At 42.7% G+C, this 28,000-nt stretch overlaps 2 protein-coding genes and 1 long non-coding RNA gene across 5 annotated transcripts in view; 1 reads left to right on the top strand and 2 right to left on the bottom strand.

Annotated features, from left to right (window-relative positions):
• Nucleotides 6–2,293, bottom strand: LYRM2 (LYR motif containing 2). The gene is made up of 3 exons (XM_005684681.3): nucleotides 2,180–2,293; nucleotides 1,558–1,698; nucleotides 6–866 (listed from the first exon to the last, which is right to left on the bottom strand). The coding sequence occupies exons 1-3, from the start codon at nucleotides 2,222–2,224 to the stop codon at nucleotides 786–788; spliced, it is 267 nt and encodes an 88-aa protein (XP_005684738.1). The 5' UTR covers nucleotides 2,225–2,293; the 3' UTR covers nucleotides 6–785.
• LOC108636728 lies at nucleotides 1,946–15,859 on the top strand. 3 transcript variants are annotated; one of them, XR_001918540.1, is made up of 3 exons: nucleotides 1,946–2,189; nucleotides 5,001–5,200; nucleotides 15,301–15,858. It is a non-coding gene; the product is annotated as an uncharacterized LOC108636728 (long non-coding RNA). The 3 variants fall into 3 exon arrangements; XR_001918542.1 differs by lacking the exon at nucleotides 1,946–2,189 and adding an exon at nucleotides 2,307–2,469 and having other exon boundaries at nucleotides 15,301–15,859; XR_001918541.1 differs by lacking the exon at nucleotides 1,946–2,189 and adding an exon at nucleotides 2,307–2,425.
• Nucleotides 5,323–28,000, bottom strand: part of MDN1 (midasin AAA ATPase 1) — a 144,868-nt gene continuing 122,190 nt past the window's right edge. Inside the window, exons 84-102 of the mRNA XM_013966483.2 lie at nucleotides 27,858–27,995; nucleotides 25,436–25,577; nucleotides 23,977–24,149; nucleotides 23,282–23,434; nucleotides 22,388–22,535; nucleotides 19,858–20,180; nucleotides 19,459–19,626; nucleotides 18,187–18,288; nucleotides 17,110–17,311; nucleotides 15,866–16,036; nucleotides 14,658–14,821; nucleotides 13,858–13,947; nucleotides 12,121–12,236; nucleotides 11,170–11,344; nucleotides 9,923–9,996; nucleotides 9,719–9,833; nucleotides 8,627–8,690; nucleotides 7,550–7,692; nucleotides 5,323–6,781 (exon numbers count right to left, since the gene is read on the bottom strand). Coding sequence (XP_013821937.2) covers nucleotides 6,593–6,781; nucleotides 7,550–7,692; nucleotides 8,627–8,690; nucleotides 9,719–9,833; nucleotides 9,923–9,996; nucleotides 11,170–11,344; nucleotides 12,121–12,236; nucleotides 13,858–13,947; nucleotides 14,658–14,821; nucleotides 15,866–16,036; nucleotides 17,110–17,311; nucleotides 18,187–18,288; nucleotides 19,459–19,626; nucleotides 19,858–20,180; nucleotides 22,388–22,535; nucleotides 23,282–23,434; nucleotides 23,977–24,149; nucleotides 25,436–25,577; nucleotides 27,858–27,995 — 2,850 coding nt within the window. The 3' untranslated portion in view covers nucleotides 5,323–6,592. The remainder of the gene's footprint in view (nucleotides 6,782–7,549; nucleotides 7,693–8,626; nucleotides 8,691–9,718; nucleotides 9,834–9,922; nucleotides 9,997–11,169; nucleotides 11,345–12,120; nucleotides 12,237–13,857; nucleotides 13,948–14,657; nucleotides 14,822–15,865; nucleotides 16,037–17,109; nucleotides 17,312–18,186; nucleotides 18,289–19,458; nucleotides 19,627–19,857; nucleotides 20,181–22,387; nucleotides 22,536–23,281; nucleotides 23,435–23,976; nucleotides 24,150–25,435; nucleotides 25,578–27,857; nucleotides 27,996–28,000) is intronic.

The following is a 28,000-nucleotide window of genomic DNA, read 5'->3' as shown; positions in this document are numbered from 1 at the left end:
GGGGGTGGGGTGGGGAATGGCTTTATTGAGAGATAATTTGCATACATGTAAAATGTACAGTTCAATAGATTTTAGTATATTGAGTTGTGCATTCATGTAAATGGAATCAGACAATATGTAATCTTTTGTGACCGGCCTCTTAATAATGTTTTCAAGATTCATTCAGGTGCAGCATGTATCAGTACTTCATTCCTTTTCGTTTGCTAAATAATGTTTTATTGTATGGGTATACCACATTTGACTTAGTCCTTATCAGTTGGTAGCATTTGGATTGACCACTTTGTGGCTCTTATGAATAATGCTGTTTTACTCTTTGGGCAACTGGACAGTCTGTTTCCAAAGTGGCTGCACAATTTTATAGTCCCACCAGCCATGTATAAGGGTTCCAATTTCTCCGTCCTCACAAACATCTGCAGTTACCTCCCTTTTCAATTACAGCCATCCTAGTAGATGTGAATAGCATCTCTTGGTGGTTTTGATTTGCATTTCCCTGATGATTGATTAATGGTGTTGAACATCTTTTTATGTGCTATCTGTTGTACTGATTTTTGCTTCTTACAAAATACTGCTGACACATCTAAAAACATTTCCAAAATACCAGGTGTGTTTTTCCGTGCTAAGACAATTGCTCTGATGCACTTTTCTTGGCTCTTTCTCTGATATGCTATGCTCCATGTTCTGATATTTTGCTCAAGGGTTCTACATGGCTTTGGGCTGCCCATGATTGAGCCTAAGCTTAACTAAACACATGGAGACTTTGAAAACCTTTCAGAACAATGCTGTAGTTAAGATCTGGCTAAAACAAGTGTTTTTTCTAACTCTTTGAGCTGCATATTGCCTTGAGTAATCATCATCCGGATTGTATCCTGTAGAAGAAAGTGAAATCTGGTCAGTTTTAATTGGTAGAACAAGGTACAGCTCTACCATTTCATCTGTTAAAATTAAGAATTAACATTGAGAACTGGAACTGCTGTACTTTAGGAAAGCCCAGAGTAACAATCAGGGGTGTACAACTGTCTGACATGCTTTCATATATCCCAAACATACTTCTCAAACCACCATGCTGTAATATTTATCATCTTTTTGTGTGTGCATGCAGATATTTGGTTTAACAGAAAAGTTGGGTGATGCCACTGTAGAGTGTAAATAGAACAAACACTGTAAAATTTAAAATACCAGTTAAGTGAAAAATCAGTGACACTGAGAGCAATGATCAAGATATATCATTCATTTCAAGCTATATTCCAAGATGGCTACTAAATTTTTTAAAAAGCTCACTAATCAAGCATCCCAGGTGGCACTAGTGGTAAAGAACCCACCTGCCAATGCAGGAGACCTAAGAGATGTGGGTTTGACCCCTGGGTTGGGAAGATTCCCTTGGAGGAGGGAGAGCATGGCAACCTACTCCAGTTTTCTTGCCTGCAGAATCCCCTGGACATAGGAGCCTGGCGGTATTTCAGTAGATATTCCAAGACATTGTATAAACTTAAAAAAAAATACCTCACTAATCAGTACAAAAGGGCCCGGGTCTTCCCTCACTAGTGATCTTGGTCTCACCTCTTCCGTGGCACTTTTGTTTCTTTTGAATTCTTCTCTTGCCCAGTCCTTCAGGTATTTGCGATCACAATCATTTGGAACTTGCCGAATTGCCTTCAGAATCCTTCTGTAGAGGAGGAGAACTTGTTGCCTTCTCATGAACTGTACAGGAGAGGAGAAATAGCAATTACAGCTGCACAATCGTCAGTTCAGTGGGTTCTTTTCTTTTTGGTCCTCAATTTTGAAAAGAGGAAAGAAAACCATTTTTTCCCCTAAGAAAACGGCAAGAAATTTACTTGGATTGTTTACTCATTTGTCAAATACAGGAACCCTTAAAGAGTACAAGCCACAGAGGAGTCTTTATAGTGTGTCACCAGGCAATGAAGTACCCGGGCTAGATATCCAGACCTCAGCCAGCTTCTCGCCTCCGCGACCGAAGAGCAGCCCCGCCCCGCAGCGCCTTCCGTCCTCCAAGGCGGGAAGCCCCGCCCCCCAGCCCGAGCCAATCAGAGTGCGGCGCGCATAGGGGCTTCCTCCCCAGTCGTCCCTCAGTCCCGCTCTATAGGATGGGTGGAGGAAGCGGTAGAGAATCGAGCTCAGATCCAGAAAAGCTGCCCTTCTGGCCCGCGAGAACAGCTGGTACCTGCTTGAGCGTTAGTGTCGCTGGGGGCAAGCGGGAAGTGGCCATGTCGTCCTGACAGCGCGGTTCGCTAAAGCCCCGACGCGCAGGAGCGGAAGTGGGGGGGTGACGGGGCGGGGCGAACTCGGTTTCCTGGGAGACGGCCTGCAGCGTGTGCGCCCCCTGTAGAACCTGGCAGTCTATTGGTCGGAACTAAAGCCCGAGGCAGTTTCGCTTTGTCTTAGTCTGTTTCCTTATCAGAGAAATGGGGTAAGAATTCCTGCGTACTAGATTGTTGTGAGAATGAAATAGAGGTGAGGCATTTAGCACAGTCCTCAACACGTGTTTGTTCTATTAAATGGAAGTTAAGGGTTTTGATGGTGAAGGGAGAAAACTGTATTCCTTTTGAGTTTTAGTGTATATAGCTAAAATTACTAAAATTGTAAATGTTAAATTTCTCAAAGTTTGTGTTGTGCTCTGCTCGTTTTCGTCCTGCTCTTTTTCCTGGCGCTGTAGTCTTCATGATCGTCATTAGTTACAAGGTTTTAGGTGGTTGTCCCATTGCAGTTTTGAGAACTTTGTATCACTATGTTCAAATGAAGAAACGAATATCCCCTACACCTTAAGCTTTTATTTCCCTATGAAGTGAAGTCGCTCAGTCATGTCCGACTCTTTGCGACCCCATGGACTGTAGCCTACTACGCTCCTCCACCCATGGGATTTTCCAGGCAAGAGTACTGGAATGGGTTGCCATTTCCTTCTCCACAGGCTCTTCCTGACCCAGGGATCGAACCCAGGTCTCTTGCACTGTAGGCAGACGCCTTACCGTCTGAGCAACCAGGGAAGTCCTTATTTCCCTATACTTGTTTTTATTCTCCCCTCAATACACTCTGTAGGCTCTTGGCGTGTATTAACTGTAAGAGGTTAGTGAATCCCTCCTACTTCCGAATTAAAATATGGCCTTAAATGTTCAGTAGTTACCGGATCGTTCCCTGAGCATCTCCACTTGATTTGCTTGCTTGGAATCCTAACCCTAGTTGTGTACTTCAGTGTGTGTGTGTACCCACCTGTTTTCTCACTTCTAAAGTGAAATGATAGCATCTGCCAGAGTTGTTACTGTAGTATTGTATGTAGTGCACTGAGAACAGAACCTAGCACGTGTAAGCACCCTAGTGGCTATTACCAGGCATTGTGTGATTAATGTTGATGCCATAACCCACCCTTTTTCAATCCCATGGGCTGTAGGCCACCAGGCTCCTCCATCGATGTCATTTCCCCGGCAAGAATACTGGGGTGGGTTGCCATTGCTCCAGGGGATCTTGACCAGGGATCAAACCTGAGTCTCCTGCATGCCTGAAAACTTGTCTAATTAGCAATTCACTTTTTTCCCTTTTAACTATTAGTGAAATATCCCTTGTCACTTTCAGTTACACTTATTTTGTGGATTGTTATGACTTTGGTCCCTTTACGATGACCCAGACTTTTATTCTAATTTTATATGCAGTTTGCCATATTTAAAAAATTTATCCTTTTTAAGTCTCTATACACTGTATTTTCTATTATTTTGATTCTTTTCATCTTCTCCCTTTAATTCTTAAAAAAATATTCATGTTTAAAATATTCCACCTAGAATTTTGTTTTATAGCATATTGGGGATATAAGTTCTTTTCCAGTTGTAAACTATAGTTTCAGCACCATGTATTAACCATTCATTCATCTTCCTGGGCTTTGTGATGGTCTTGGTAAATTCTTTTAGGGTCTGAATAACCCTTACAGCTATTTCATCCAGGTTTTTGTTGTATTTTCATTAAGCAGTAATACTGTCTTATAGTATCTTGTAAGTATCTATTTGTCTATGACCTTTACAAATGTTTTGTTATTTTCCTTTAAATCATCTTAGAATGTTAATCTATAAAGTAACGTGAGAACAGACATTTTTATACTATTTCTTCTTTTCATCCAGAAACATCCCCTTATGTCAGACACTGGTAATGCTGTCCTGAGTCATATGCCTTCTGTTCTCAGAATCACTCTTAGGGTAGGAAGACATAAGTCTAAGGTAGTGTAGATGCTGTTAAGACTCCTACCATGGGAGCACGTTCTTCTTCCAGGGCTTATCTGAGCTAAGTGTTCATCAGAAAGGCAAAGTGGGTAAGAGAATTCTAGACAAAGAACACACAACACTGGCAGATTCTAGGGCTCCTGTGGTTTGCTGTGAGCAGATCAAATAGTGTGGTGGGGATGCTGGGAGAGAAGACAAGGGAGTTAGGCCAAGAAACAACAAATAGTACCTTCTTCACAGGAATTCAGAACGATCTCCAAGGATGCTGTGTGATGGAGTGAAGCTGGCACAGTGATTAGTAGTTTGAGCTACATTTTAAAAGAGATCCAGCTGCAGTACAGTACAGAGGAAAGCAAAAGGGAAGGGGCAGAATAAGATAAATGTCTAGAAGTGAGACCTGACAAGATTGGGGTTTGGATGGAGATGGGAGTGAGGCAGATGGAAAGGCTGAGTCCCACGTGAGAGAGTGAGTGAGCAGGCATCCACAGTAGCTGCTTCTCAGTGACTCAGGCATGTCACACTTCCTAGTCAACCCCCTCAGCTCCTGTGTCTGCTCCTGTGCTTCCTAACTTTTTCCCATCACAGCACAAACTGAAAATGGCACTCCTCAGTAACCTGCTTACTCAAATTCTTCTGTGCCACCTTGTTAGCTATCCTAGGGCCAAGGGAATTACTCATGTTGGTATACCAACTAGGATGCTCCAACTTAGCTGGTCCTATCAATTAAAGGGAGATACGACGGACTGCGTCACAGTCATAATGTTGGTTCTTACCTCCCTGCAGGAAGATTAAACCTCCTGCCCCAGAGAGGCCTTTGGCTAGTGATACATCTCGTCCGCTCAGAACTCATCTTGGAGTAGTACCCTTACAAGCCATTGTGTGCGTCCACCAGCCTGCCCTTCTTCTTCTGCCCTGAGGCCAGCATGCGGAGGCTCACCCACCAGAGACAGGAACACAAGCAACAGACCCTGGGGCTGTCTGAGGTAAGCCACTGAAGTTGCAGGGTCATGATACACAGCATAAACTAGTGACAGCTGCCTGACTCAGCAGTCAAGACCCCTCGCACACCTTTTACACTCTTGTCATATTCCATTAAGAATGGTCATAAGTGACAACCGTGGTATATACTTTTTAATACTTTTCAGAATAAAAAAATGATATAACGTCAGGTACATGCTTTAGGACACTTGGTTAAACAACAACAAGCAATCTGTGTCTTTGAGGACCACCTCAGAAGGGTGGCACACTTCCCAGTGTAACTGTAACACACTTGGAGATGGACGATTACACCCTGGCATGTTGTCTACAAAAGGACATTTGGACAGGCAGAACTTAAAGAGAACACAGCACAGTTTCAAGTATTCAAGCACTGCTTTTTGGCCAAGTAAATAAAAACTGCTGAAAAACCGCTGGTGGATTTCTGACTGGGAAAAGAGGTTTGGCTGCTCAGTTCTTCTGACACAGCACTTCTTTTCCAGGATGAGCCTGGCTCAGTTCAGCTTGAAAGCAGTGTGAGGAATGATTCTTCCTCTTAACTGTTAAGAAAAAATGAACTAAAGAAATAAATTACTACAACAACAGGAACTGTGGCATTGAGAGAATGGAATAAACAAAGGGAAAATCATCTTTCCATCATTGCATAGTCTCCCGAAGCAGTAAAGGTGAAGGAGCACAGGGAGAAGCCCCTTCCTTCATACACGACCCAAGGGTCATTCTCTGAGGATCTGGGCTCCCATAATGTCTGGTTGCTTTATGAGAACACACACAGCATGAGGTTCCTCCCCATGGAGAGAAGGTAGTTCCTTTCACAACAAGCATGGTAAGAAAATACACTGACTCTCTAAAAATAAACTGGAGCTGTCTTAGCCATTTGACGGCTTTTGGGTACACACTGCGGACTTAGCAAGGCTAAGCCATAGGGCAGGGTCAAAAGGGATACTCCTTTTATTTAGTCCTTTGTCCAGAGCTCTGGCACAGTCCCATGTTCCCGGCAGCATCTCCTCAAGGTGGTATCCAGGGTCCCTGTGAGGGGAAGCAGGCAGCTGGGCCCAAGGGTGGGGTGCAGCCTCCTCTTGGGCCAGGGCTGCCCCCGAATGAGACTCCTGCTGCTGTTCCTTCACTGCCCCAGGTTTGTTACAAGAACCGGAGCCCAGGCACAGCAGGGAGCAAGAGTTTTCTTTAGGCCTTGAAATCGAAATTTACGTTGCGATAATTTTTTGTAGCTATTGGGTGAATGTTTATAAATCAGGTCTAAGATAAAATATTATTTTCAAGCTAGGAGTTCAGAAACAGTTCTCCAGAAGGGAGCTCCTGGCAAGCAGGGTGACATTCTGAGAGCAGTTAAAAGTCTCACTTGGGACTGTGTTCCTCCTGCTCTATGGGTGGTCAGAGGCCGTCACCAGCTCAAACCACTGCCTGAGAGCATCGCTGAGCGTCTCGGGAAGTACATTCACGTCGCGGAGAATTATGTAAAACGGGAATGGGAACTCTTCCATGTACGATCGGATTTCAGGCATTTCTCCAGGCCCTTTAAATATCGGTACCTTAATGTCCAAGATAGAATCCTGGCAACAGAAGACATTTTGAAGAGAAAAATTAAATCAGCTAGCTCTTTCATGATCTCTTTTGCAGACAATAGGTTCCTGCATATAAAACTAGCTCTTATTAAGGAAGAGGCAGATCTCTGAGTATCCCTCCCAGGAGAATGGACACCAAAAGAGAGGGAAAGGGGTAGATGAGCAAACCTGACTGCGCTATGATGGTGTTTCCTATTCTATTCTTGGAATAATTCACGTTAAGTCTTCAACTTGCTATTTAGGCCTTAATGTGACCTGGAGAGATGGGACTTCCCCTGGAACAGAACTGCCTGTGGATACCTTTCATGTAGCCTCAGATGCTTGCTCCTCTGAGGAGGGCACTGCTGAGATACAGTACCTAGGAAGGGCTGGCTATGTTTCTAGTGGACAAGGCCCGTCACAAAGGGTGCAATGCCTGTGGTGACGCTGTGCAGAGGGAGACGACCCACCAGAGTACCAGTCATCGCAGTGAGTGGTTCAGAGGATGGTCTCTAGTATGTATGGCTTCCAGGTCGTTACCTACAACCTCTCCGCGTTTGTCCTTTGCTGTAGAGTGGGAATAACCACGCCTACATCACCGAGTCATTGTGCAATTATATGAGAACTATAAGATGCCTCAAACAGTGCATTCAGGATGCCACAAGTGTTAGAGGAGTTCTCGGTATGATGGTGAGATGCAGGCCATTTTTCAGATAGGATAGCTTGGAGGGAATTCTCACTTTATCTCCAGAAAAGTGGCTGTTAGTAGTCACTCACCCGCGAACTGGGATTGTCCAACACAACAAAAATAACAAAGATGTTAGCGTTCCGGGCAGCCTGAACTGCTGCTAGGACTCTGTCTTTGCCTTCGAGAAAAAGGCCGCGTCCATCAGAGACCACCAGGAGGAGCTGGGCGATTTCTGGAGAGGAACACATGGCAGGAAGGGAAAACTCAAACAACTCGAGAACTACCACGGTAAGACAAATTAGGCAGGCTTTCTCTGAACTAGTAAAACCAAACAGTTCTGAAGCTGATGAATTCTGGCACAAAGAGGGTCTCCAGTTAGATCTATTATTTGAATGTGTGAGGCAGAGACAAAGCTGTGCAGACACTTCTGTCAATAAAGCAGTTTCCCAACAGTGCTTTGGGGGTATGTCACAGTTAGATCAACTTTGTTGTAGAACAACATGTGAGAATGAAAACACATGTTTATGGATATAAAGTATAAAGAGAGCAGTCCTGAGCAGACCATTAGAAGAAAGTACCCAAATCAGAAACGTGAACTGTATCTTTCAGATTTCTGTCAATTTCCTGTACCTAAATTCTTTTTTCTTTTTCCTTGAAATTGACTCATTTAAACAAAACTTAAATAGACTAGACCACTAAAATGAAGTGAATAAAAATGTTTAAAAAATTTTAGCACATTATATTTTCAGTGAAAATTACAAGTGTTGAGAGGCATGCATGACCTGCTTCGACAGGTACAATCAGAATGGAGGATTTAGGAAGGAGTTAGAACAGGTGTGCTGTAAAAGCCCCAATCGATCATGGTGGATTACCTGGTTTCTAAATTACATCGTCCTCTGCTTTCCTTTGTTACTAAAATATTACAGAATACTCTTTACATTTAATTCCACACACCCTGCTCCTTCCTTTCCCAAGTGAACTCAAATCTACCAAATAAAAAATTCCATGAATGGTTAATACCTCCATCATCCCCTGTTCATGTCTTTTCCTATAGAACATCCACTTGAAAACACAGTGATGGGTACACTGAAGTGAGAATAGCAATTTGCAAATAATACAGGGGCAGAAAAGTGTTTTGTTAACAAAGACCTAAGAACACAGCTTACCTGGACTGACATTTTGTGAGAGTTTCTGAGCGGCTGCAAACATGTTGGCTATAGACTCTAGAAACTAAACCAAAACCAGAAATAGACACTTAGAAAACTATTTAACTCTTTCCATTGTCACAGAGACTGAAATTACATCTGGCACTTAAGTGATCATCTCAAATCTATAGGAACCAAACTGTCCCTTCCAGTCACCCGCAAAGGACTGACAAGGCTTGCACTTGGCATTTACCTTGGGTGCTGGCATTTCAAGCCTAGACCTGTACCCCTGGCATATACCCCACTAGTGTTCTATGAGAAACCCCAAAGTAGGGGAAAAAAAACACTTAACTCTGGGGGACAGGAAGTCAGTAATTCCCCAAATGAACTGAAGAGCTGTCTTTCATGAAAGGAAAATAACTGAGCAACAAAGGGCAAAAAAACCCCCTCACAACATGTCCATAAGGAAAGAAGTTAAATGAAGATAGGAATCAGGAGAGAATTACTATCCCATACTGTTCTAAACTCATGTCACCCTGAGCAAGTCACTAGCTTTATTTCACATCACTTCTCTAGGCTAAATGGTAGAGAGAAATTGGCCTTGACCCACTTGATAAGTGTACTGGGAGGTGGTTCATTTTCCTAAAATGCTCCAAACTGCTCAAAAAAAGTAGGGAGCCAAAAATCAATGATGCAAAGTGAAATGATCTTTGAGTAACAGAAAAAGAGGTCACATTGTATTTAATAATGGATGCCAAAGGAGATTCTGTTCCAGTGGTACACAATCTTGAGGTTTAGGACTATTCTCTATTGTAAATTTCACCATATTTGGGAGGAGGGAGTCCTAAAAATAATGTCTTTCCTATACCAGAAAAAAAGGGGCTTCCCTTGTGGCTCAGCTGGTAAAGAAACTGCTGGCGATGCGGGAGACCTAGGTTTGAGCCCTGGGTTGGGAAGATCCCCTGGAGAAAGGCTACCCACTCCAGTATTCTGGCCTAGAGAATTCCATGGACTGTATAGCCCATGGGGTTGCAAAGAGTTGGACACGGCTAAGCGACTTCCACTTTCATACCAGAAAATAACTTCAGAAGACATGTGATGTCATGAACTTACCTGAGCAATCTTGGTTTTCTTTTGCTGGAATTTGCAGAGCCGCAGAATCTGGGACCCTGAGTAGTCACTGAACTGTTCGTGGAATGGATGTAATAGCTTTACAGACTCTCCAAAACTTGGAGGAGGAAAACCAAACACTGGGAGTTACTTTTTGTCACGCCAAAAAAGGTTGGATTTCCCAAAGGGATTAAAAGGCACCTTTACCTGCATACTGCAATCTGACCGACTTCGAGAAGGGTTAGAGCATTTCCAATCACGGCCAAAGACTCAAAAGCAAGCTGTAAAACAGAAAACGGAGGGTTGAAGGCATCAGGGTATTCTTGACACCAATGCCTTTCAACTCTTTATACCACAAGTCCCACAGGAAACGTTATTTTTTTGGTATGGCACACAGGGGAACACCATCAATATGGCTGTTCACCAACTCAGGGGCCTTGGTAGTCTTAGGCCCCGGGTAATGCCACAGGCACCAAAAACCAGTATCCGTTATAGCAGTAGGAAAGGTCTGCTTTAGCATTACCCGATAAAAGTGATCTCCAGAAACTTGGTCCATAAATTATGGTTTCCCCCTGCTTTTTTGACTACATAATCCCACATGGATAAAAAATTTTATTAGCCTATTTATTCTAATCTATGCATAAATGATGGTATAGTTTTAGAATTTAAATTCAACTGAAAAGAAGATGATATTTATAGCAATTAACACCTACTGAACATGTATCAAATACCTGGCACTGAACCAAGTGCTCTATATATGTTATTTCATTCAGTCTTCATAATGACTATGAGTTTGAGTTAAGTATTGTTATAATCCTTTTTTAAGAAGTAAAATTACCTGCCCAAAATCATGTACTAAGTGGGGAGTTGAGACTTGAACCCAGGTTTAGATGGTATGCTTTTTTTCCCCCAGCAAAGTGTATGCATAGACTTCAGGTTACTCACTGGCTTGTGCTGGCCATCACTGCGGAACCCCCCACCACTCTCCATGTCCATGACGGTGGGTGGGGTTGTAAAGACCTCTATCCAGGCTCCTAAGCCCTGTTAATACTGACAGAACACTAACTCTACACAGACTTAAAGAAATGTATACTGAAGACTTTTTCTTCAGAAAATCAGAAGTATTCAGATACTAAATTGTGCATGGTCTAAAAGAGTACAGTGCATCATGTTTTGTGGAAAAGAAACATTGTCAGACTGACTTACCCTGCAGCTAGACAGATGCACAGCAAGGCTAAGAAATACAGCAATCTAAAAGATCTACAATCTAAGAGACCACAATCTTTGGGACATCCTGAAATTGCTTTCGAACTCTTTAACGTTTAGGTCTTCTCAAATATGGTATCACATTCTCAGAACTAACTGGTATTCCAAAGTGCTTTCTGTCCAGACCACATTCAATACGAATACATTCAGGTGGCCCATCAAACCATCACTGCACTGCTGCTCCTTACCTGTTTGGTGTGGTTGTCCACCATGCTGGAAGAGTCATCAATAGCCAGACAGATTTGATACTGACGTTTACTAGGCTTGGTTCTTCGAAGCCAAATCTTGTCTTTCCGAAACTGGCTGGCAATGTATGGAATGACCTTCCGCATGTTCAGTCGCTTCCCAGTTCGATAGTCCCCTCTATTAAATTTAACCAAACAGAACAAAGATTAGAGCTAAAAGCATAGAAACAGGACCTGACAGCCAATTACACCAAATAACTGTATTACTGTCGATTGAGACTGCTGGGATCTTCTTGATCAGCAGCAAACAGATATGTATGTAGCAATAATGATTAGGTCCTTTTAGAAAATGTAAAACGCTTTTTAAAAAGAAAAAAAAAAGTTTGCATTGACTGTTAAGTGTTGGATTCTCTTTTCTGTTCTAAAACTCTGATTTTGGATACCCCTTTGGACTTCCCTGGTGGCTCAGATGGTAACGCGTCTGTCTACAATGCGGGAGACCTGGGTTCGAGCCCCGGGTTGGGAAGATCCCCTGGAGAAGGAAATGGCAATCCACTCCAGTACTATTGCCTGGGAAATCCCATGGACAGAGGAGGCTGGCAGGCTACAGTCTGTGGGGTTGCAAAGAGTCGGACACGACTGAGTGACTTCACTTTCACTTTGGAAAGATCTAGGTGAGTGATGCGTGCAGCAAGTGAGTGACCCAACATGTAAAGGGTGAGCAGCACACACCCCCAAGGTTCAACCAGTCTCCTCATCTGGTATTAACTAGTCACAGAAGCTTCTCTGCAGAGACAACACGGCAACAAGGTAAGGACGCCAGACTGGTGCCTGTGCAGCAGGAATGGCCACCTAGACGCCGGCACCACAGCTGGTCGGTGCTCAGCTCAGCAGGAGAGGTGACGCTGGCGCCTCCTCAGAGCGCCACGAGCACCTCGAGTGCAGAAGACTTACTTCAGCTTGGCAGCCTGGGTTGGCTCCAGTATGAGACGAAGCTGTTCACACAGCTGTTGTGAAAGAGGTGCAGTTAAGACCAGGTAACTCTGCCACATCTCCGCTGCGGCCTTCTCCTGTGACAACAGTATGCAAGGTGCCTTTAGAATGTCAGAGCCAGGCAAGGTCATTACAGCAAGAGGAGGGCTTGAGGCAAAGCAGAAGAAAACAACTTGCTTCTCTCGGCAAGCTGATTCACTTGGTTTAAAATGTCTCCTCTTCCACCAAAGCCACTAATCACAGTTCCAATGAGAAAGAATGAAATTTCAATGAGGCAGTAAAAGACTGGAATTCATGACCAGGTCAGTGCCTTATTCACACCTCCTATGAGGGGTACGTAATGTGTACCCTTCACATGGAGAGGGAGCTGTGATGGTTCACTTTGGTGTCAGGAGATCCAGCCACTTAAACCATGGGCTCTCGGGGTCTTGTTTCAAAAGCAAAGTGATAAGGGCAAATCTCTCAAGTAACACACTTAACAGTGTGCTTACTTCCTGGGTAAGTAAGTGCCATTTTTTTTTTTTTAAGGCCAATTATGGCACAGCAATCATTACATACATGTGATGAGAATGATGATAACAGATGTATTTGTGTATACATATATAGATGAAAGTAAGAGGAGAGTGAAAAAGTTGGCTTAAAGCTCAACATTCCGAAAACGAAGATCATGGCATCTGGTCCCATCACTTCATGGCAAATAGATACGGAAACAGTGGAAACAGTGTCAGACTTTATTTTGGGGGGCTCAAAAATCACGGCAGAAGGTGACTGCAGCCATGAAATTAAAAGACGCTTACTCCTTGGAAAAAAGTTATGACCAACCTAGATAGCATATTCAAAAGCAGAGACATTACTTTGCCAACAAAAGTCCGTCTAGTTAAGGCTATGGTTTTTCCAGTGGTCATGTATGGATATGAGAGTTGGACTGTGAAGAAAGCTGAGTGCCGAAGAATTAATGCTTTTGAACTGCGGTGTTAGAGAAGACTCTTGAGAGTCCCTTGGACTGCAAGGAGATCCAACCAGTCCATTCTAAAGGAGATCAACCCTGGGTGTTCTTTGGAAGGAATGTTGCTAAAGCTGAAACTCCAGTACTTTGGCCACCTCATGCGAAAAGTTGACTCATTGGAAAAGACTCTGATGCTTGGAGGGATTGGGGGCAGGGGGAGAAGGGGACGACTGAGGATGAGATGGGTGAATGGCATCACCGACTCGATGGACGTGAGTTTGAGTGAACTTTGGGAGTTGGTGATGGACAGGGAGGCCTGGCGTGCTGCAATTCATGGGGTCGCAAAGAGTCAGACACGACTGAGCGAGTGAACTGAACTGATACATATACAATAAATTTAGGAAGCAAGTTCACTAAAAAGGAAACTTTTGGTTAATCTACACTTCCCCTTTACGTCAGCTGGCAGTGTTCCTGGTGGTCTATTCGGAGAGTGACACAGTATCTAGAGTTCCGTCCCGTATCTCAACCACCATCACCTCTATTATTTCCATTACAGAGTTAGCAATGGAAGTTAAAAAATGAAACTTCAGTTTTTGTTTTAATTAAGCTGCACATCTAGTGGCAAAGCAGGCTTTAAAATTATATTCTTCACATACTCAGTTGCTTTTGCCAAGGTAACTGGAGTTAAGAACCTATTAAGTTTGCTGTATCTTAGAAAGTCAAGAGATTTAGTAAAAAGACCAGTGACTTACTTCTTCTGGGTTTCCAGATTCATGTGGCTGCCATGTTTCCAGCTGTCTCTCCAGCTCCTGTCTTAGCTCATTGACATCTTTTAAGAAGGGCTAAGAAGGAAAAGTCACAGATAGAGGAGACCCAGGTTGGAATCACTAATTCATTATCCTTGGTTGCCTTCTTCCCTGCAGTGTGAACTCCCACTGAGATGCAAAACTTGAGCAAATTTCATGGCACAAAAGATGCCAGACAACTATTCTTCTCCTTCCCGGTTTTTTGAGGATAAGATGGATAAAGGAAATTCTGAACATTAATAAATCCCAAAGTACCCAGGAAGGTATCAATAACAGAAATGTTCTTTGATTAATCTAGACTACCATTAGGTCAAACAGTTTGGGAAAACTCAGTTAATTGGCTCTTCCTAAATGAAAGCATTAAGTCAAAGATGCTTACTGCTTAACCAACATAAACTTGACTGACCTGCAGGCTCCCAACACAAGGCTGGTGAATGTTGAGGAGGGCCAGAGGCCCACGGGCCAGGCCCCCCACTGTGGCCAGGTAAGGACACAGATCTCCCACAGCAACCCTAGGATTGGTTGTTAGAAGTGTGTTACCTGCTCAGAGAGCTGCTCACACACCTGCTCAGTGTGTTACCTGACACACTCAGAAGTGTATCATACCCACAGTACTCCTTGAAAGATTGATATGATATGAAGCCCCCAAACAACCAGATGCTTATGAAGTTTTTAAGAATTAAAAGCAACTTATAATTCCATATTGTCAACTTATTAAAGTGGTGATCTGTTAAAAGTTTTAGGACCTGGAAAATCGTGCCCACAAGTAACTGATGGGCTGTGTGAATGGTGGAATCTCGGCTTCTCTCTGGTTTCTCATTCTCTGTCTCCTTGTGTGATGGGTCTGTCCTGGGGTGCTGGTCTTCCTCTGTTTTAACAGTTTGGGTCTCCATCTCCATCTCTTCAGAGCCTGTTCTCACACAAGGACCGAGTTTTACTTACATAACATCAGAATGAAGACTGAGCGTTCAGTCCCATGTCAATCTCACAGTGGCTCAGACCTCCCAGCACATTAACATGTCAGCTCCCTGTGTTCTTTCTCTCTGAGACAGTCCTTGCCAATTCGCACTCCCTTAACTCCCCTCTCTCCCCACCCTGTTGTGTTCTGGGGAGGGGAAAGTAGGGGAAACTGTTCAATGCTGACAAGCCTTGTAGGACTGTGTGATCCATTAAACTGTGTGCATGCAGAACACTGATAAAAATACATTAAAATCATAGTTCCATCTTATAGATGAGGAAGCTGTGGCAAAGATAAATAATCTGCCTCCACCTATAAAGTAAGTAAGACAAAGTCTGGATTTGAATCAAGGAAGATCTAATCACAGAGCTATGTCTTTACTGTCCCATAATGGCAGTCTGTGATTCTTTTTTTTTTTTTTTTTTTTTCAGTCTGTGATTCTAACGCCCCTGAGAAGAAGCAAGCAGAAGCAGCAGCTGTTGAATTTAGCAGGTTATTTTGAATTTGCATTTATTTCATTGCTGATGTTCTCTTTCCATGTGTGTTGAATACATTAAAAAAAAATGAACTGCCTTGTAATAGCACTTGGGCTTGGTTATGAAATGGAACAGTTATAAAATGTAAGAAGTTAGTGTTACTTTCTCACATGCATTTCCCCTATTTAAACGTTTTATGCTAATATTGCATATTTTATAATTAAAAAATATTGTTTCTCTAGTAATCAAGAACATCTCTTCTGGTTATAATTGTAGTATGTGCACTGTTCTGTTTTCTTCTACCTATTTAAAAAAGACTGCCAGGATTTTGTCTGGAACTTGGGCTTCTCCGTGAATGTCAGTGACCTGTAACACCACTCCCTCACCTTTCTACTCCCAAAGGAAGTATGTACAGGGGAGTTACTATGGGCAAATGAGTATCTAAGTCATGGGTTAGGACGTAAAAAGAACAGACCAGGCGGAGCTTAGGTGGGAAGCAGGTGTTCACCACAGAACTCACCTGGCTGGGCCGTGCTCCCTGACTTGACCTCCTCTGGCTTCAGTGACTCTGTGTCTACTGCTCTGAGCTCCTCCTGCTCCTCCAGGTCCATGGAGGTATCCTCTACCTCCTCCTCCTCGTGAGCCTTGCTGGAGTCCTTTGCAGACTTCTGCTGCTCCGTGCTGGCCACATCTGCCAACAAAGCGCATACACATAGAAAGCTTAGCTCTTTGCAGAACAGAGTCATTGAGAGCGGGTGTGCTTTTGGTCAGAGATTCTACCACTGACTAGTTACGTGGCCTAGAGACTGGACGCAAGTACTTGGCTTGTGAACTGCGGACAAGTGTCTTATTTCCATGTGTAACCATGCATGTGACCACAGAATAGGATGTTTAGCTGCTGGGTTTTGATTGCTATGATCAGAGACTGAACCAGAATAAACGTGCTGAGTACATGACTCAGAGCAGCTAATGGAATTATCCTCATTGCCAAGTCATGGGTGGAGAAACTGTAGTGATGAAGTATAACAGCGGGGGGCAGGAGCAAGGCACAGAAAAACAATGTGGGTATCCCAGCACCGTGACCCTGGACAAGTCCTTAAACCTCTTTGGCCTCAGGATGCTGATCTATAAAATGGAGGCATCCTAGCCCGAGATTACTAGAGGAATCAGGCTGCAAAGCTCAGAACAGTGCTAGGTACAACATAAAAGCCCCATGTGTGGCAGTCGTCATCGGTTCTGCTTCATTTTTCCTAAAGGTGGGGACAGGAAGAGAGGAGAGTAATCCACAGGAGAGCAGTCTTTTCTGTGTCATAATATCAATACCAGCTTGCGTATTAGGAACGAAACAGTGAAAAGTCACCCAGAGAGCTCGAGGGGAGACTTAGTGATGACGGACTCCAATACTGAGATCTTTTTTTCTTTGTCACTTACGCTCTGAACTACTGCAGAGTGAGTGAAGAAATGTCTGCTACTCAGATCTCTGAGACCAGTGCTGGGTTTGGATAGCCAACCGTCACCAATAATATTTAAAAGGCTTCACTAGACCCAGAACCCTGAGCACTGAAACCCTGCACTTGGCTACAGATACCTTTATTTCAAAACCAAATTGTATATCTGCACAGTTCTTATTAAAAGGAAACTCGTTTGAAAAGTCATTTCCCCTCCCTCTTAAAATGACTTTGTAACAACACCTGGCAGACACACAGTCAGCATAAGCGCTCACAGAGCTTGATGAGCAAGGGAGGGGGTCCCTCAGCTCTGTACCATAGGTCTGTGCATCGTAGGGCTCGCTGCCCTGTTTGATGTGCTCAAATGCTTCCGCGTCTTCCACCTGGGCCTGGGGCTGGGCCGGGCCCTGCTCGGCATTGCTCTCGGTGTCCATGGTCCTCAGCCTCTTAAGCACACGCTCATTGTGATCACCCATGGAGCGTTCGTTGTCGGCCTGCCCAGGTTTCCTCTTAAAACTCTGTGGGAAATATGAGGAAATTCATCAGAAACTCTGTGGGAAATATGAGGAAATTCATCAGAACTTTGTAATACAAAAAGAATAAAAATAACGTTTATCCTCGGGGGGCTGATTAAATAAATTAGGTACAGCCATACAGGAGTGGAATTCAATGCAGCTGTTGATAGGAAGATCTCTAAATACACATACAGAGCAATCTCTATGAAATGCTTTTATATCTAAAATAAAGGCAGAGGCAAAGAGACACTCACACACAGGTGCGCACACACAAACAGCCATTCATATGCTACCTATGCAGTAAATCTCTTAGAAACATGCTCTGAGGACAGTCCCCTGGGTGGCTTGAGCACAGGGATAAAATGAAGCTTTCTAGCGCACTGGTTTCTATAGGCTGATTTTGTGTCACATGCATAAATAGCACCCCATTTTTAAAGTCTTATATTTAAAACAGAAAATAGGGAATTTGCCAGCATTACAGCAGTGGGGACTCAGCACTTTTATTGCTGGGGCCCAGGTTTAATTCCTGGTCAGGGAACTAAGATCCCACAGGCTATGCGGTGCAGCTAAATAAAATAGGATTAGGATAGGATACTACAGAATTGAATAGAATTAAAGAAACCAAACACAGAAGAGAATGGACAGTGAACAGGGTACGACTGGTTAGTAGCTTGGCAACTACCACCTGGTTCTTAGGCTCTAGAACAAGAGCATCACAGGATCAGGATATGCATTTGTCTGTCCCCACCAAGAAAAAGCGAACCAAGGATGCCATCATGGTGGGACAGCAGAGGCTGGGAATTTTTTTTAACCAGTATATCTGGAGCATTATCTTACACGCAGCCGTCACCTAAGTTTAGCTGAAGAGCGATAGAGACCTGTGTGTGTTTCCTGGTGTGTTTCTGGGAGGCCATCCGCGCCATGAAGCTTGATTCGTGGCCTTCTGCCTGGTTTGCGTCCGCAGCTCCACTGCCGTGTTCCTGTGAAATCCAAGCCACAAAGAGTGAGAGGCAGGAAGCGGAATAAGCACTTGGTTACAGACTGCGCTGCGTACAATTCCCCTCAGTCACGTGCAGTTGGCCCTCTGAATCCGCGGACACGGAGGGCCCACTGCCCTACACCAGTTTACATAAGGGACTTGAGTGGCCCGTGGATTTGGGTATCCGTGGGGGTTTTGGAATCAATCCCTTTTGGAGCCCAGGGGATGACTGTGACCACACCTGCCTGTCTGCTCTAGAGCTCACCCATCACTAACGCCTGGCCTGTGGGCAGAAACAGAAGTACCTAGACCTGTCTGTTACCCTCTTGGGGGACTTTGTTGTCTATAGGAGGTAATGGCTTACTCTGAAAGCAGGACAGACCTCGCTCAGAAACGAGGCTTCATCATCAACCAGCTGGGTACCCTTGAGACTGTCATTTAACTTTATGGGGGCTTATTTAACTCAGATACAAAATGGAGAACATAGAAAGAACAATAATATTTATTTTATAGGGCCACCGTGAAGATCTACCAGAGTAATGAAATGCTCAGCAGCTCAAGAACTGGTGCTGAGTAAATGGGTTGGAAGGTTAAGAGAGGTATAAATGGTTGTAATTACTGCTAAGAAAATGGGTGTTCAGAGAGACCAAGGGAGTGGTCTAGAGACACCACTGAGCAGCAGGCCCCCTGACTTCCAGGACTCCCTCCAGACTACCTGTGCCCCAACTGTGGCTGCAAAAGACACATCACCCCACATCAAGGAATGAAGTGTTTTGCTTTTTAAATTAAAATGTTTGGCAGCCTGGTGAACAGTAAGGGAAAAGGATGCACTGTTAGACCCATATCACCACATGAAAACACAAGTCAACCCTTCTTTGCTTAGGAGCTTCGAAAACAGAATTTGAACCTGATTCTCCCACAGAGAACTACACTGTAGTAATTTTTTCTCATTAAGCACATCACTTAAATATGGTGTGTAAAAATATTCTGGGGTTTGTTCCATATAAATACAGGTGTACGACCATTTTCGTTAAGAATGGGAGCTGGATTTTTAGATGTCAACAACAAAAAACGTTACACAGCAATCACTACTGCTGAACAGAACACGGTTTCACACAGGGAGAGGAGGCCCTCCCAAGAGGCGGCTGGCTGGTGGAGACGAGGCCCTCACCTCCCTGCCCTGCTCCTTCTCGGGTGCGGCCCCAGCCAGCTCCACGGCCCGCTCGCTCTGCACGCTCTCCAAGCCCGTCTGCCCACAGGACTCGTGCTCCTTCCTCTCCGCGGACTCTGGCACTGGCTCCTCCATGTCAGAGTTCTCCCCTTCTTCTTTTTCCTGCGTCTGCAAGGAAATCAAATAGCATTAAATGCTCTGAGGGGAGAAGATGAAGTGGGGGCCCCCCTCCTCACCGAGAGGAGCCTGCAGGCAGGGGATCAGCCACAAACCAAAAACTGCTTGGCGCTGTGACCTGCTCATGGGAAACTATCCTAAGACAGAGTCTAGCGAGAAGATGGTACTCTTTTCTCATCATTGTTACTTTTAACAGAGGACAAGGCAGATCCGCCGTGATACCTGAGGCTGGAGACCTTGGTCAACAGGTGTGTCCTTTTCCGCACTTTCCTCACTGGTGTCTTTGTCCTTGTCCTCCGACAGTGGAGCCTCCTCCGCGTCCTCTTCAGGGTGCTCGGCAGCATCCTGGTCTCCGTCGTCAGCTCCGGTATCCATCTCTTCCTCGCCCTCCTCCCCCTTGTCATCTTCACTGTGGCCTCCCTCAGGCTGGGGTTGACCCTGACCTTCATCCTGATCAGCCTCAGTCTCTTCATTTATGTCCTCAGCATCGTGACTTGCTTCTTCAGTATCCTTTGGTTGTTCTTTAATTTCCAAAGGATTCTCTTCTGGACAGATTAAACAAAAAAAAGAATGCAGAATTTAAAAACTAAACAATGTGATTTCTTAAGATGAGATATAGTCACACAAGCATCTTTTTATTATTCTCAAACCAGAAGTTGGCAAAATATGGTCCATGGGCCAAATCTGGCCATCTACATATTTCTGCAAGTAGTTACACTGGAACGCCACTGCATCCAATTGTTCACCGACGTGAACAATACACTCCATCCATTTTGTACTACCTATGGCTGGCTTCACACTACAGGAGCGGAACTGAGGATCTGCGACTCTGTTGCAGCTTATGACTGGCAAAGACTGATCTGTTTATTATCTGACCAACCCTTCACAGAAGAATTTAGTTACATCTGCTCTTCACTATACTTGTATATTGCATACAACTGTTTGGATATCCATTAAAAATCCAAAAAGGCACCACAATAGGGATATTTTAGAACAGAAAGGAAATGCTACTCTAATTTTCAATTATCATTACAAATAACTGATGGACATCATTCCTTACCATACACAGAAAATACAACATATATTCAAATGGGAACAACCCTATTTGAAAAGGTTTTGTTTAAAACAGCTTTTCTGTAATTTGGATATTTCAGAAATCAACTACTTTGTTAGTAAATAATTCTTTAAAATAATTGCTCCTTCAGAAAAAACTAGTGGTTATCGCTGTGTGGAGGGGAGGGGTAACATAGGAACAGGAGGTGTTAGGTACAGACTGGTGATGTAAGATAGGCTCAAGGATGTATTGTATAACACAGGGAACATAGCCAGTATTTTGCAGTAACTGTAAATGGAAAGAACTGTATAAAGATAACTTTTTCACAGTAATTGCTTCTTAGTTTATATACATAGTAGCTTAAAATGAGTCTGGATATTTTTCTAGGGCAAAATAGCTTATTAGATTCTCAGTGAACTTTAATTTTATGCTTGCTTGACTGTTGAATTTAAGGTTGAAATAAGCTTCCAGTATTATAAGGTAATGAAAAGTGCCGTAGAAGCAACAGCTTATAGTATGCTTAAAAAGGAGAACTAGAGATCACTGGGTGAAGAATGTTCTAAGCACAGGTTATCAAATACCTTAAATGTGAAAAAGGCATTTCACATTTATGAGCGCCAAATACTCCCTCCTAGATTTAAGAGATATTAATATCTTGCCACAAGTGTATCACATCTGTCACTTGTATTTAAGGAATAAAATAGTTCTGGACACAATTGTCAGGGTTCTGGATGTCTCTGCTCTTCCTACTTCCTCGGAGCTCATAACCTGAAGTTACTGTAAATTATTTCTGTGTTTTCATACATCCTTTTAGCAAATTTTCACATAAATAGTACCTCTCACTTATTCCTTTGTAATTTGCTCTTTTGGTTCTAATATGGTGTTTTTAATAGCTTTTTAAATATATAACTGCCTCACTAAGAAGCTGAATAAGGCTGTTGCTGCCTTCCTGTCTGGTTGCCCATCCTGACAGGGCCTCCATCACAGCGGCATCACCTACACCACCTCCTAACACCAGGAGGCACTCCCTAGGGGAGCCACACTCAGAGGGAACAGTGGGTGGCAGAAGCGCTGGGTTGCTGTTGTGCCAAGTGAGTTCCCTTGGGATTATTCAACTTCACTTCCCATTATGATTTCACATTTCAGCCTAAACACACAATATAAGCACAACAATCAATAACTTTCCTAGGAGGCAATTCCCTGGCAGTCCAGTGGTTAGGATTGGCGCTTTCACTGCAGCTGCCCAGGTTCAATTCCTGGCCAGAGAACGAAGATCCAGCAAGCTGCGTGGTACAGTCAAAAATAATTAATTAAAAACAAACAAAACTTTCACCAGAAAGCTAGTAACGGGGCTCTGCAAGAGGCCTGACTACCTGGACTGCACAGTGTTTACATCAGCCCACGAGAGGGGCTCATGGTGAACCCTGAGGGAGGCAGAGCCACGTGTGACCGCACCACCTGGACACAGAGGAGTGAGACATGGGACAGGTGACTGGCGTGACGAAGCCATGCTGGCTACAAGCGTCAGGTCTACTTGGAGGAGAAACACAACAAAGAAAAAGCCAGCCATCTTGCCAAGCTGGAATTACATGAATCAGAGACGATAATGACCTGGCCATGACGCTGGCCTGAAAAGGAATCGGTTATTGCTCATTTTCAGAGACTTTCAACAGGCCCTTTATGTTTTAAAAGACACACCTTCTCCATCTTCACGGTCAGTGTCCCCATCACCATCCTTGTCTTCACTGTCTAAGTTCAAGTCATCTGGAAGGTCCAAGGCCTCAGGTTCGGGCAGCTTTTCCTCGTTGCCATGGTAAGGATCCACCTCATTCTCATCATATTCCCTCTTTGGGCAACAGAGAGATCAGGAAAAATAAAAGTAAACTTTTAAAAGGAATAGCATTCACACATAATTAGCTCTAAACACAGCTGACTCTTGAACAACACAGGTTTGAATGGTGCAGCTCCTCTTATACAGACCACTTATGTGGATTTTTTTTCAATAAATATGTGCTATGGTACCACACAGACTTGTGGCTCTTAAGGACCTGAGGCTGAAGATCCACAGGCGCAGAGGGCCAACTATAAAGTCACACAGAGATTTCCAGCCTTGCAGGTGGTCAGTGCCCCCAGTGCCCCGACTGTTCAAGGGTCAACTGTCCTTATGCTGAGAGAATACAATGTCTCTGCTCTAAAATTACCAGTACACATTAGAATTTTACCAATATTTTTACAGTTTTCATGTCGGAATGTCAGGTTTCACTTTTTGTGCACATTCTCCATAGATAGGGGTGCTGTGTTACCGATCGCAAGGAGGACATGGTAGTTTATGGAAGAAATATACAAAAGGACTGTGGGTTTTAGTTTCTAAACTATAACATGAGTCCCAATAGCACAAAGCTCATCTCATCGGTAACCAGTGGTTAGATATTTTATGTTCAGTTAAGCGGCTCTATGACACATTCCTTTATGAGGCAGTGGGAAAACAAATGATAAGTGGGAAAAGATACGTCCTGAGACACCCTGGGAGCTGTGCGTTGCAGTGGCCCTGGCTTGAGTGAGAAGAGCAGGTGGGTTCTGAATCCTCATTACCTCATCTATTTGTTCATTAATTTTGTCTTGGCCTTGTCCATCATCATCAGCTTCTGCTTCTTCCTTTTCCTCCTTCTTATATTGCTGGGTTTTCTCTCTGTTTGACTTGCCAGCGTCTAAGTTGTCATCTTTAGCAACAAGTTCAGAATCTTCCTAAATATCAGAGGAAGAAAAAACACAACATCATTACTCTCAATCTAAAACGCTGCTTTCACTTTACTATCTAACGCAGCTCCCAGACCTGTGCTGGGCCAATCCCATGGAACCATCCAGCTGACAGGGCACATCCTGGAGGGAACGGGCAGGACAGCCCAGGTGGCAGCGGTGACAGCAGGCATGTGAACAGCAGGGTGGGGACAGGTGTTTGAGCTGTGGGATGCATCACACCCAGCCCTGGGGGTCCCCTAAGCTCAGGGCTGGGGAATTGCAGTGACCACTGGCAGAATCAGATATAGCATCTATAACAATGCTCCAATTTCCCTCCTCCATAACACAAGGGATGCCTCAGGTCAGGCTACTCTTTGAGCCCTGAATACAATAAAAAAAATCTAGACAGCAGGAAAAAAGAGAAAAATAGAGACGGAAGAAAAACCAAGACAGCAAAGAGCGAGCAATGAACGACAGGGAGTGGCAGTGGGTAGAAGACTGCCCCCTCTCATCGTGGGGACAAAGTGATGGGGGAATCTTCTGCTTACCTCGTCCATTCCTGGTCCTGTTTCTTCAGTCTTACTGTCTTCCTCCTCATCTTCTTCATCGTCATCATCACCCCAAAGCCTCTCATCTAGTTTGTCAGCTTCCTCACCATTCAGATCGCCCATCTGTTTATCTAGGTCTCCAGTCTCGCTATCTGATTTTTCATCATCCTCTTCTGAAAGGGAAGGCACTCAGCTCAGTTCGGCAGATCCCCAGACTAATCTGTTCCTGTGTGTGTGGGAGAGGCAGGGACCCGGCCAAGATCCTACTTGGGATGTGCTGCAATTCTACAGAACCCCCTACAGGCAGATGCTTTTAGGTGTCCTGAAGCACTCCTACTGTGTCTGCAGACTGGAGAAGAAAGGAAGTCTGGGATGTGTGACGGTAGAGGACTGTAAGGAGGGTGGTAGAACAGCTGCCAGGATGTCTCATTCTGGTGCTGGGAGAGTTCATTAAGGGTCCCAGCAACCTCACTGGGTTTTGGTTTCTTACCTGGGAAATGATCAAGGGTGGTCTACAATGCCTCCAAGGTTCCTCCCCATCGCCAACCTATTCTCTGCCAATGATTCTAACATCTCAAATCATGTGTCTTGATCAAATAGCCAGACTTTTCTTTCCTTTGTCTTTGATCAAGGTCTGCTTTGACAAAGGTCATACTCTTATACTTACTTAGCCATGCATATACCTTCTTCTACTCTGAGGTTAGCTATCATTTCTGTAAGGTGTTCACTTAAAATAACACACTGTATTTCAAATTAAGCTTTGGATAGAAATTTAGGGCAACAGTTGAATTATGGTAATAACATCACAGATGATACTGTGCTGTAAGAAATCATTATCAAGTAATTTTCAATGACATGTAATACTCATAAGTTAAATGAAAAAAGCAGACTATAGAACCATTCACGGTCTGTGTGTGTGTGTGTGTGTGTGTGTGAATATATATGCCATAAATGGAAATACTCCAAAATTAAGTGATTTGGGTGACAGGTACAATGGTATTGATTTGGTTTCTGCATTTTCATTCCAAATCATCTACAACAAATGTCTACTGATTTTGCAATTGGAAAAAAAAAAAATATATATATATATATATATATATATATATAAAAAGAAAAAACCTCTCTAGAACAATTCAACTTGAGCTGAGAGCCAAGCTCGGTGAGGGTGCATCTCCTCGCTCTCCCTAGAGGACACCACAGGTCACTCATCTGGCACGTGGAGCAGCTGGAACATCAGAGCCAGCGTCTCAGTTTACTCAGAGCAGACCCTCCACAAGGAACTAGAGACTGCTGACACACCGACATACATACGGCATATGCCGATGCTTCCTCCGCAGTCACGCAGAGTAACCAACTTGCTCCAAGAGTATATACTAGGCTACTTATTGGGAACACCTAGTTTCCTGGAGAAAATAGCCACTTTTCAAAAGCAAGAATGAAGTGGCAGATAATCTCAAACCTTGTTCTTCCAGCTCCCCATCATGCATTTTCCCATCAAAGTCTTCTGACATCTCAATGGCATTATCCTCGCCCTTAATGTCTGATTTTGAGTCAGGATCTTCTTTATCCTTTTCTTGACCCTTCTGAAATGTATCTTCTACCTAAATAAAAAAGCATTAAATAACATAAATGAACTAATGCTTATTCAGTTCTAAAGAGAATATAAATATATAAATGCCAAGGTCAATGGTATAAAATTTTCTCTGAGGAGAGAAAAAAGAACCAACAGAGAAAATGCACATGATTTGTGACTTGCTTTAATATTTCTGTTAACTAATTTCTAGTTATTTTGCATTTGTTGTTAGAGAATATAGACTTTTATTGAGGTTTCCTTCATGTGAACATTTTAAAAAATCCAGACATATTTTAAAAGTCTATATATTCTGTATGTAGGATAAAAAAAATTCACTTACTGTACTGCATATAAATTTAATATCTATCTTGTCACTTTGATCTCTCATAGACATTACCCAACTGTGATGTAAATTTCCCCCTCTACTACTTTCTTTTTATCTTTTTATTTGAAGTACAGTTGATTTACAATGTTATGTTAGGTTCATATGTATAGCAAAGTGATTCAGATACACTCACACTTCTTCAGATCATTTTCTATTGTAAGTTATTACAAGGTATTGAATACAGTTACCTGTATTATACAGTAGGTCCTTGCTGCTTATCTGTTTTATATATAGTAGTGTGTATCTGCTAATCCCAAACTCCTAATTTATCCCTCCCCCAGTAAATGCAATTTTCTTCACTTTTCCTTACACTACATATTCCTACACAATCTATATCATATCTTGGGCAAAAGATTCAGATTGCTATCTCTTCCATTATGGTTGAATTTTAAGAGTCCTTTTTAAGATACAAAAGTAATATAACCTCATATAAAAATTTCTAAGCCAAACAGAAAGAATATGTTTCCCTGGTACCCCCATCCTCCAAAATTCCCAAAGAAATTACCACTGGTGATGTTTTGGCATGTTGTTTTATCTATAAGTACACTAATAGACACTTAGAAATATAATATATACAGTATATATCAATACCTGCCTCCAGCATTTTTTTAAACAAGAAAGGGATCATTCTTTACAAACTGCTGTGCAATCTGTTTTTTAAAAGTTAAAAAATATGTCCTAGATATATTTCCATGTTGATACTTAAAAATTTATCTCATTATGTTTATTTATAGTATTGCTCTGCATAAATAGTATCATTTAAAAATAATTCCTTCCTGATGAATATATGGGTTCTTTCACAATTTTCACCAGTGTAAATAATGCTGTAATAAACATTTTTATTTAAATACACTCCCTTGTACACATATTTATCTTGGGGCCTTATGAGATTTCTGTGAGGAAACATGGAATTCCTAGAACACAAAGAGTTTATAATTTATTAGACACTGCCAAATTCTTCTGAAAGTTTTTCTATCCTACTTAATAATGTTTTTTTGCAGTGGATTTGTACTTTTCTATTAGGTTTCTTTTACTTTATTTTTTTTTCCTCGTTAACAAAGTACTGGATGCTAATTAAGTTAAATTTGAGAAATACAGAAAGGCCAATACACACACACAGACACACACACACACTGTACATTAAAGCTCTACCACATAAACATGAGCATTATTCTTTTTTTTTTTTTTAATCTTTCCAATTTTCCCTTCAAAGGAAGAGAGGAAGTCTGGATTGGTTTGTTCCTCTATTTTTAATAGGTATGACCATACCTTAAATAGAAATTTGTGGACTAATTTACATTTAGAATACAGATGATAAAATGAAATTCCACTACCTGTTCTTTCTTCAAGTCACAGTTGATTAATGACTAAATGACTAAAAGTATATTTTAAAAAAAATCCAAATCAGATTGGAATTTTAAAAAGTAATATAAGAATCTTAGTCCAAAGCATCTAAATATTTCAAAAGCATTCTTGATTCCAACTAAAAAAGGATATAGATATTTAAAATCTGAACATGTCAAAGACAAAACAATAAAACCTATTAATAACAAACACTAGCACTATTGTTTAATATAATCATTACTTAAAATAGCCAAACTTTTTGCCCTTAAATGAACCACTACCAAAAGTGTTCTCTAGAAAATCAGCAAAAATGTTCCCATTTAAAATAAAAAATTTTAAAACTGTTTCCTTCCTAAATTGTAGGTACAACCAATGACTGAGCTACAAAATATCCTTTCTATTGTCTTCAAGCTTTTAATTTACAGCCACTCCCTAAACTCCAGTATTCTTAAGGTACCTAAATCAGTCTGAAAACCATTAACCTAATAGCAAAAACATTTATATGTGTAATGTAAATACTGGAAAAGGAGTGTGTGCTTCTGCATCCAATTTACATATTTCATGGCCATGAAAACACACCTGTTCTTCATTTTCTATCTGATCAGTCACATCCTTCATGCCCTCGCCTTCTCCAATCCCTCCTCCCTCGTAGTCATGGAATTCAGTCGCCCCTTCTCCCGCTGAATCTTCCATAAACTCTTTGGGCAGGCAAAATCCCTTGA

The sequence above is a fragment of the Capra hircus genome, chromosome 9 (genome assembly GCF_001704415.2).
Source record: "Capra hircus breed San Clemente chromosome 9, ASM170441v1, whole genome shotgun sequence".
NCBI classification, from domain to species: Eukaryota; Metazoa; Chordata; class Mammalia; order Artiodactyla; family Bovidae; genus Capra; species Capra hircus.
This window is presented reverse-complemented; position numbering and strand designations above follow the sequence as displayed.

Bases quoted from the DNA above. Each gene is read 5' to 3' on its own strand.
- LYRM2 (XM_005684681.3), bottom strand. From the start codon at position 2,224: ATGGCCACTTCCCGCTTGCCCCCAGCGACACTAACGCTCAAGCAG. The intron at 1,699-2,179 runs GTACCAGCTGTT...TCTCCTGTACAG, and splicing joins CGACACTAACGCTCAAGCAG to TTCATGAGAAGGCAACAAGT. The intron at 867-1,557 runs GTGAGACCAAGA...TTTCTTCTACAG, and splicing joins ACAAAAGTGCCACGGAAGAG to GATACAATCCGGATGATGAT.